Below are 10,449 nucleotides of genomic sequence, written 5' to 3'. Positions count from 1 at the left end.
TAACCATTCTAAATAACTTTGCTTTTGCTTTTTCATAGAAAAATCATTAGTGTTTCCCCACATACATATTTTTCGCTTGTTTTTGGGATTTATATAAATTGTTTGATACTGTGTGTAATCTTCAGGAATCTACTTTTTTCCACTCAATGTGTTTTAAGAAACATAGATATTGTTTCATAAAGTTATAGTTCATTCTCATAGTTTATGCTACATATGATACATTCTTTCATCTGTAGCTGGATGATTTCTAGTGTTTTGCTTTATGAGCAAAGCTCATTCAATATTTGTGTGTGTGTCTTCCAATGCACAAAAGTTTCTTGAGGTTGTTACCTTAAGAGGTGAACTGCTGAGGGGAGTTGTAAAAATTTGATGGTATTATTTCTTCTTTAGGTGTTTGATAGAATTTACTATCAAAACCATTTGGAGCTTGGTGTGGAGACTCACACTTGTAATCCCAGCAACTCAGGAGGCTGAGGCAGGAGGATCACAAATTTAAGGCCAGTATCAAGAACTTAGTGAGACCCTGTCTCAAAATAAATAGTAAAAAGAATTGAGGATGTAGCTTGGTGGTAAAGTGCCCCTGGATTCAATCCCCAATGCCAGAAAGAAAAAAAAAATCCATCTAATATGTGATTAATTTATTTTTTCCTTACTGTTCTACTAAATTAGGTTTTGGGGGGTTTTGTTTGTTTGTTTGTTTGTTTTATTCATTTATTATATTGCAGTCCTAAAAATTGAATCCAGGGCCTCACACATGCTAGACAAGCACTCTACCACTAGCTTTACATATTTTGAAGCTCTATTATTAGGTGCATACAAGTTTAGAACTAATATATTTTCCTGTAAATTTAGCACATTTTTTTTTACTTTTGTGACTCCTTTTAGCCCTAGTAATGTTTTCTTTAAAGTCTATTTTGTCTGATATTAATAGATCTGTATTAGCTTTATTTTAAAGTATTTCCCTGATATTTCAATCCTATTACTTTCAACATTTCTGCACCCATATGTTTTAAACAGCATATAGCTGATTTTAACAATCCAGATTGCCAATCCATGTCTTAAGTGAAAATTTTAGTCCATTTGTATTTCATATGGTTACTGATATATTTGGATTTATGTCTACCAATTTATTTTTTGTTTTCTCTTTGTCCAATTTTTACTCTTTCTTTTTTCTTTTTCTATATTTTTTGGGGGGGAGTGGGGTACCAGGAATTGAACTCAGGGGCACTCAATTACTGAGCCACATCCCCAGCCCTGTTTTATATTTTGTTTAGAGATGGTGTCACTGAGTTGTTTAGCACCTCGCCACCGCTAAGGCTGGCTTTGAACCTGTGATCCTCCTGTCTCAGCCTCCTGAGCCACTGGGATTACAGGCATGTGCCACTGTGTCCAGTTTTTTCTTTTTATTTTGTCTTTATTTTTATCAGGACTGGGATTGAACCCAGGGCCTTCAGCATGCTAGGCAAATATTCTACCACTGAGCTACATCCCTAGCCACCTTTATTGGACTTGTTTAGGTGATTCAAAGTTACCATCAATTGAGGAACACTGTTTCTGGGGATGTGGCTCAGTGGTCAAGTGCCCTTGAGTTCAATCCCTGGTACCAAAAAAAAAAAAAAAAAAAATGGGCACAAGCTGTGTGAAAACCAGCTTAACAAGGGCCAAGAGAATAGCAAAAGTGTTCATACTAAATATATTCTATTTGTTTCTCCAAATTCATTTTTCACTTATCTCTACCCTCCTCTCTGTCTTGCAAGCTGATTCATATGGAATTCTCCAACATTCAGCGGACTTCTTTGCCCTGAAATTTTCAACTGGGTTCAGTCAATGGAAAGAAGAGAGTGGTATTTTTCAATTCCCATGACTCTCTCCCTAATTGCCTCTCCACCAGTCAGATGGACTGGCTGTATTCTTTCTTCCTCTGAAGGCTATAATACTATCCTGTATCATTCTCATTCATTTTCCCCCTCTCTCTTTTTTTTCTCTCCCTCTCCTTTTCACTCTTCTCCCTCCTTTAGCTAACAGTTTTGTCCCTTCCACCCTAGGCCTTAGGAATGAAATGGGTATCACACCATCATTTCTTGCTTTTCCTCTGTCCACTGCTTTGTAAATAATTCCTATATTAAGCTCTTTACAATTATCTATTTTGAGTGTGGCATCTGTTTCCTGCCAGGACCCTGACTGATTCTGTGTGTTTGATTAATGGAAATTAGTTCAGACTAGCTGGAGCATGAATGTGTGCGATGAAATAGTAGAACATCATGTAAGAACAGTAGACTGAGAACAGATGGTAGAGGGGCTCGTCTCCCAGGCCAGGGATTCCATGGGAATCTCAGAAGATTTTAAACCAAGACTGAAATGCTTTAAGAAAATGAATTTGGGGGCTGGGACTGTAGCTCAGTGGCAGAGAACTTTCCTAACATGTATAAGGCACTGGGTTCAATCCTTAGCATCACATAAAAATAAAATAAAATAAAGGCATGCTGCCCATCTACAACTACAAAAAAAAATTGTTTTAAAGTAAGAAAATGAGTTTGGTAGCTGAATGCAGAATGGTTTAGAGGTTGAAGTGGAGAGACAAGTTGGGAGATGATTAAAATTTCGGTTACCAGAAGAAAACATTTGAGGTTAGGGTTGTAACTCAATGGTAGCGCACTTGCCTAGCATGCCTGATGCACAGGGTTTTTGATTCTCAGCACCATATACAAATAAATAAAACAAAGGTCCATCAACAACTAAAAAATATTTTAAAAAAAGAAAACATTTTGTAACTATCAGATTGGCAAAAATCAAAAAATCTGATAACACATTATGATGATAAGGATGTGAAGAAATAGCTCTCCCAGACATTGCTAGTGTAGGTGTAAACTGATAAACCTCCTGGGAAGGCAATTGATGATGTCTATCAATATGATAAATGTTTATAACTTGGTTTAACAGCTGGGTGCAGTGGCAAACCCCTGTAATCTCAGTGATTTGGGAGACTGAGGCAGGATTGCAAGTTCAAAGCCAGCCTCAGAAATTTAGCAAGGTCCTAGGTAAGGAAGCAAGACCCTGTCTCAAAAAATGAAAAGGGTTGGGGGTGTGGCTCAGTGATTAAGCACCCCTGGGTTCAATCCCCATTTCAATAAATAAATAAATAACTTGATCCAGCAATTTAAATCCTAGGAACTTGTCTACAAATATAAGGGCACACATGCTAAATGGTTTATGTTTAAAGTTATCCATTATAGCATTTTTCTAACAGCTAAAGATAGGAAAGTACCTCAAGGTTTATCAGAGACTGGTTAAATAGTATGGTACACTTCATATAACAACATATAAAAGAAAAAGATAAAAAAGAAGGATGATTCTATAGGTACTTATATAAAAATATCTTCAAGTATAATGTTAATGACAAAGGTGAGTCACAGATTATTATATATACCATGTTTCTATTTGGATCTGGTAATGAAAGAATATACAGTATTTCATAGACCAAAAAGATTAAAAAAAAAAAAAAACTAATGAAGAATGATTGCCTTCCAAAGAGAATTGAAGGATCTATAACAAAGGAAAAGGGGACATTTACTTTATACTCTAACCCTTTTGTACATCTATAGGAATTACCTATGTTTAAAAAACTCCATTGCACTGTAATCTTAGAATCAAACCTCTATGTTGATGTCAGTTTTAAACTCAAATTGCGACATAATTGTGACATAAACACATTGAAGAGACATTCAATTAAAAGAAAAAAAGTCTTTATAATGAAGTTTTTGAATATGTGAACATAATGTTCAAATTTGTTGAGTAATAGCTTTGAATTCTCTTTATTGCTGCTCTAGACCTATTGTTTCTCTCCTGCAATAGATTGTTGTTTTCCTCCTAAAATTCACATTGAAATCCTAACCCCCAATGTGATGGTATCAGGAGGTGGACCTTGGGTAGGTAATTAGGTCCTGCCCTCATGAATGGGATTAGTGCCCTTATAAAAAGGACTATAGAAATTACCCTGCCTCTTTGGCCATGTAAGGGCGTGTAGGGAAAACAGTCTACAAAACAGTTGGCCCTCGTGAAACACAGAATCTGCCCTTGCCTTGATCTTGAATTTCCTAGCCTTCAGAACAGAAAAACAAATTTTTATTGTTTATAAGCTACTTAGTCTATGATATTTTGATATAGCAGCACAAACAGACTAAAACAATTGATCTTATCCCTTGCTAAAGTTTAGGGAATGTAGCATCTGAAATGGTGGAAGGCAGGCCTTTCAGCACTACTTCCCTCTGTCACTGCTGCTGCTCTGAGGGGACATGGAATAGGGATTTCTTTCAGGGAAAATTATTCTTAAGACACTATTGGGCTTATGATTTATATTTGTGGACTGATCATTTTTACTGGAAAGCTAACTAATTATGCTTAAAAAATAAAATCCTTGGATGGTAGCTCAGTGATAGAGCACTTGCCTAGGTTGCCTGAAGCCCTGAGACCTTATTAAATCAAATTAAATCAAATAAAATCTAATCCTGGTGGCTTGGGAGGCTGAAACAGGAGGACTGAAGTTCAAAGCCAGCCTCAGCAATTTAGAGAGGCCCTAAGCAACTTAGAGCCTGTCTCAAAATAAAACATAAAAAGGCCTGGGGATGTGGCTCAGTGATTAAGTGTCCCTGGGTTCAAACCATGGTACCAAAACAATAAATAAAATAAAATTCTTTGTACCTTCTGCAAACCTTCAATTAATCAATTAATTCAAACCTTCAGTTTCTAAGATAACAAAATCACAGCAGTTTGAACGATAATTGGTAACAAATCTCAGCTGAGCAAGCCCATTGTCTTTGAAGGCTCTTTCCAAATCCTTATGTCAAGTATTCCAGACCTTTTTCTACTTTCCTAAAGCTTACAACTTTTTTTTTTTTTTTTTTTTTTTTTTTTTGCCCATAACTCTGCCAACCTCCCCTGATTAACACATTATAGACTGTGGGGAGCCATTCTCACACGTGACTGGGCGACTCCCAGTTTGGGTCTGAGGCGTTCTGGCTGTGTCAGAACTTTCCCGGCCCTCTCCTGATGACAGAACCCGTCCGTGTGGGGGTGTGACTGACCACTGACCCCGGGGGCCCAATCACTGACCCTGACCTTGGAGTGCGGCCCCCCCTCAACCTTCAATGGATGGAATTCTCCCCTGAATTTCTTGTTCCCCAATAAAAGGCTACTCCCTGGCGTGCTCTCTCTCCTGCTAGCCCTGAGTAATCCTTGCTGCCCTACCGGGCGGTTAGAAGTAGGAACCAGAGAGGGGAGCTGTCTCGGACCTGGTCATAGAAAAAGGTAACTGAGTCTGTGTGTTTTATTTTGATCTCTGCTAGCTAACTTTTATGCCAAGAATCTCATTAATGAAACATTGCACTGACTGCATGGTGGAATAGACCACGTGACTAGTACCCCCCAATATCCCTCAATATTTGAACATAGCCAGAACGCCTCAGACCCAAACCATTGGTATTAAACCATTAGTCTTGAGGGGCATGGCCTTAGAATACTAGTCACAGCTCCCAATCTGTGAAACTGATGAAGATCCTTTATCAAGACTAACAGTTGAGGGGGAAAAATCTGGATTTACTTTCCACTTTCCTCTAAGGAGTAGTAGGATTTCTGCCTCTTTTTTGTTATCTTGTTAGATTTTACGTATCTTAGAAGCCAATTTAAATAGCCTTTGTAACGAGATAGAACATATAAATTATTGAACATAAAAAACATTTAGGTATTTCAAAAGCCCCTAAATATCTATCTATCTATATTTATTTATTTATTTTTATATTTTAGGTATTAGGGGGCTGGAGTTGTGGCTCAGTGGTAGAGTGCTTGCCTAGCACTTTGTTTTCATTTTGAGGCAGGGGCTTACTAAATTTTCCTGGCTGGCCTTGAACTTGGAATCCAACCTTCCTGCCTCAGTCTTCAGAGTCATTGGGATTATAGGCCATGTGCCACAGTACCCAGCTTTTTCTGAGATACTGTTTTGTTTTTTTTCAGGAGGTACTTTGTGCTGAACCCAGTGGGTTCTGCCACCAATCTACATCCTCAGTCCTTTTTTATTTTGAGAGCATCACACTAAATTACCCAGATTGGCTTGGAACCTGAAATCTTCCTTCTCGGCTTCCTGAGTAGCTGGGATTACAGAATACAACTGAACCCAGTAAGAATAGGCATGTCTGCAATTATGAAGCAAATCCCCAAACAGCTTATTTTATCTTATTTTTATGGTGCTGGGGATCAAACCCAGGGATTTCAGCATGTTGGGAAAGTACTCTACCACTGAGCAAAATCCCCAGCCCTCCAACCCTTTTTCTTTTACAAGTTTCCACTTACAAATTCTGAAGAGGGCTGGGGTTGTATCTTAGTGGTAGAATAAGTAAATGAATAAAATAAAGTCCAATAACAACTTAAAAAAAAAACAAACTCTCAATTAAATAAATAAATAAATAAAGGTATTGAGTCCATCTACAACTAAAATGATTTTTTTTAAAACAAGACTGAAGGCTGAGGTTGTGGCTCAGTGGGGAAGCACTTGCCTGGCACATGTGAGACACTGGGTTTGATTCTCAGCACCACAAAAATAACAAAATAAAGATATTGTATCCATCTCTAAGTAAAAAATAAAAAGATATTTTAAAAAAGAAAGATTGATTTGATATGGTAAGAAATTTTTAAAAATTGCTGAAGAGATGGACCTCTGTAATCCTAGCTAATTGGGAGGCTCAGGAAAGAGGATGGCAAATTTGAGGCCAGCCTGAGCAATTTAAGACTATCAAAATGAAAAGTAAAAAAGGGATAGGAATTAAGTCAGTGGTAAAGCACATCTGAGTTCAATCCACAGTAGTAGGAGGGAAAAAAAAAATAAAGATTTTGAGGACTTAATAACCTAATATGAATAAGGGGCTTAAATCAGTGTCTCGATGTTATAAACACACAAAAGATTTGTAGCCAAGCCAAGCAAGATCTCACATGCCTGTAATCCTGTGACCCAGGAAGCTGAGGCAGGATTCCAAGTTGAAGGCCAGTCTCAGCAACTTAGTGAGACCTGTCTCAAAATAAAATTAAAAAGAATTGGGTACAGAGCTCAGTGGGTTCAATCTCTAGTAAACCTCCCACCCCACAAAAATAAACAAATAAATAAATAGTAATTATTTTGGTTTTACAATTGGTAAGATTCATTAGCCTTTGGCGGTCCACCAAAACTTTGGACCCAACAGTGGATTCCAGAAATCCAAGCTGATATGTAGCTGACAGTCAAGGAGTCCTTTGATTGCCCTGCTGAAATACTTAGGTAAAGCCAAACCTTCAATGCAAAAAACCTATGTTAGGTTTGCACAGGTTCGACATCATATTTCCATATGAATTGGCTGCGACTAGGGCGCTACCTACCAACTTCCCTTATTAAATATTTATTGAAGGCCTACTTTATTATGCAATGGTCAGTTTTAAGTACCACAAATCATTCAAAATCAACACAATCACACTCTTCTCCGTTTATTGCTTCAAATTATCAAATAAAAGCTTAAAGACATTACCGAAATAGCAAAAATGTTGTTAGATCTATCATGAATTTAATGGAAATCACAAACAGGAGCTTATCACAATCTCAAGCCTTAAAATACTGAAAACATATGCAATGTAACAACAATAATAAACGGACTTTGGGGTCCCTTTGCTGGAGTTATTCCCACATGGAAAGTATTTGGTAGGAGTGAAGGACAACTGCTCAGTCCCATTGGATCTTTCTCTCCTCTTCAGGAAGAATACTCCAGTTTGGGGAGGCCACATCCCGGGCCAGCCAATTGAAATCGTCAACGTTGGTCCAGTTGTTTTTGCTCCTATCTAAACCAGAGCCCTGGAAGTCCTTTTCGATCCCCGGGTAACTCCAGGTATAAGGAGCGAACTGGATACCGCTGCAATCCTCCACTATGGCCCTGCTGGTCACCTGTAAGAAGACGCGGGTGTTTGTGGTACTGTGTAAACGGAGCTGTTGGCAGGCTACGGCCAGTATGCAATCACTGCAGTCTTCCAAGAACACAGAGGTGGACACCGGGCCACAGAGCACCTTGCAGCTGCGGGCTTTGGTCAGCCGCAAGGTGTTAGGATTACCATACAGTTTGATAGTGCAGTTGCTCAGTTCCGTCAAAAGGATGTCGCGCTGGTGCACCTCGTCGGCTCGCTTCTCCAGGACTTGGAACTCCAGGTTGGAGAAGCCACAGGCCCAGCTGAAACCAAGTGCTTCCTCGTCCTTCAAGGGTAGCGACGGGGACATGATGCCTTCAGCTGCCGGAGCGACGGGAGCCGTGTCTACTTTGGTGGCCAAAGCAGCATCCTTCCTTCGGGTCTTGAAAGCGAACCGCTTCTTGGGCTGCAGCTCCTGGCGGCGTTCGGCCAGGGCAGCCTGGAGATGCGTCAGCGCCTCTTGTCCCTGCCTCAAGTCGTAGGGGGCTAGGAACAAAACTGAGTCGTTGAGAAGTTTCTGCAGCCCTTGGAGCCGAGACGTCGCCTCCTCTAGCCGCTCGACTGATTCCTCGCCCTCCAGAAGCTCTTCCAAGGCCGCTCGTTCCCGAGAGAAGGCGGCGGCGAAAAAGTCGCTCTTCTCTTCTTCCACCTCCTGGTTCTGCCGTTTTTGCTTCCGCTTTTCCACCTCCAGTTGCCTCTCTTGCTCGCGTCTCTGAAGCCGTTCAGGAACCAGGCTCAGATCCCGCTGGGACCCCATGTCCCGGTTTCCCACAGCGGTGGCGGAACAACCAGCACTCTCCATTTTGATTTTAAGCTCCCTCTCTCCTGCTTTCCATCCTCGGGGCGCGCCCTCCGTGAGGCCTCCCACCAACGCGTCCTGTGATTGGTCGGGGACACTTACGTCAGCCCCCCAGCCTTATTTTCTTTGCCTATTGGCTCCTCGGCTTTGGAGGGGCAGGGAGGAGAGGCGGGGCCGGCTGACAGTGGGGGTGGGGAGACAAAGGTCCTTGTGGATGGGTGGGGTGGGAGACAGGCGGGGGAAGCTTTTTTTTTCCTCTTAAAGGGGCAGGACTTATATCCGGGATTGTGGGGTGAGTTGCAGCAGCGGTAGCTGCACATGTGGGTTTGTTTATAAGAACAAGGTTAGAAACTCGCAGGCCTCCCCCTCCCCCCAGCTTCTTCCTACTACCCCCTTACAGGCCGGAGATCCGTTACTGGGTGGTGGGAGGAATGTGTGCTTGTGGTGGGTGGGGGGACAGGTAGTGGTGAGAAAGATGGAGGGGGGGGGATATTGCACCTCCCGGCCCGCGCCGGAGGAAGCAGCAGCTGGAACAGCTGGCTAGGGAGCCGCTTGCATGCCTCTGGTTTTTTTCTCTTCCCTTCCGCTACCCCTTCCCCCAACCTATTCCTGCCGCCCCATAACCTTATCCTTCCCGCCCTCCCCCCTCCACTGCAGTTCGGCGCGGCCTGGGGGCTCCTGGGTCCCCACAGGCTGTTACTGGGGCGGGAGAAGGCTAGGGGCACGGCGATGGGAGAGACTGGGTTCCTCGCTACAACCGTTTTTGGGGGACCTGGGGGAATCTAAAAACATTGCTATTTTTTTTGGCCAATTGCTGCAGTCGGGGGAGTGGGGGCAGGGGAGGGTGAAATTCTACATCCCCATCCCCTTCCTCTCCCCGTCCCCCCCGCCGCTCGATCCCGGCCACTCCCTTCGCAGCTGAGCGCCACTGGCCGCGCTGGGCTGAGACCCCAGCCCCGGACTCCGCGCCTCTCTGTGGGGCCGTTCGTCTTTAGGAAAGCGATGGGGAAAACGGTACATTATTTCTAGAGATGGTGGGAGGGATTTGTCACCGGAAGTGAGCGAGCCTAACCTAAAGTCGGGACCAACCCGAGGTGTGAGTGGGCAGCCAAGACCGCGCATTCACTGGCAAAAACCCGGCAGCTGGCCGGCAAGAACCCCCGACGCAGCCGGCTGCCGGGCGCCGCAGCCTCGCGTGCAGAGTTCAGCCCCGGCGAGCTCCTGGGCCTTCTTGACCCTCCCTTGACCCCAATCCTCGGCTTTACCCTGTCTTCTCCCGTTCCCAGCCTCCACCGTTTTTAATTGGGTATTAAACGGCCCCAGAAACTATCACTTGAAATTTCCCCGATATGCCTGCATTTCGATGCAGAGAAAGATGGGAGGAAAGAGAGCTATTGAATTAAATTGGAATTAAGACCGATTTCCAATTTTCACGTCCCACTCGCCTCCTTTCCTAACCTCTTAAAAAAAAGAAAAACCAAAATTCAAGAACAAAACACATAAATCCCCGGGTTGAAGAGAGTATTCCTCCGCTGCGTCAGCGCAGGTCACACCATGTGGCAAAGTCCGCGCGGGGGCGCTGGGGACATGGAGGGGTGTAGTTGTGTGTTGTGCATGCACCCGATGGAATCCGTGGTGCCGAAAAACAACGGTGCGTAGGTTTGCAATATATGTTGTTT

The 10,449-nt window shown here is 42.7% G+C and overlaps 1 protein-coding gene across 1 annotated transcript; it reads right to left on the bottom strand.

Annotated features, from left to right (window-relative positions):
- Window positions 1-7,487: 7,487 nt before the first annotated feature.
- On the bottom strand, window positions 7,488-8,826 carry Tbcc (tubulin folding cofactor C). The gene has a single exon (XM_076860152.1). The coding sequence runs from the start codon at window positions 8,771-8,773 to the stop codon at window positions 7,736-7,738; it is 1,038 nt and encodes a 345-aa protein (XP_076716267.1). The 5' UTR covers window positions 8,774-8,826; the 3' UTR covers window positions 7,488-7,735.
- Window positions 8,827-10,449: the final 1,623 nt, after the last annotated feature.

Source organism: Callospermophilus lateralis, chromosome 6 (genome assembly GCF_048772815.1).
Source record: "Callospermophilus lateralis isolate mCalLat2 chromosome 6, mCalLat2.hap1, whole genome shotgun sequence".
Lineage (NCBI taxonomy): Eukaryota > Metazoa > Chordata > Mammalia > Rodentia > Sciuridae > Callospermophilus > Callospermophilus lateralis.
This window is presented reverse-complemented; position numbering and strand designations above follow the sequence as displayed.

What these genes read in the sequence shown, in the direction of transcription:
- Tbcc (XM_076860152.1), bottom strand. Translation starts at nt 8,773, where the DNA reads ATGGAGAGTGCTGGTTGTTCCGCCACCGCTGTGGGAAACCGGGACATG.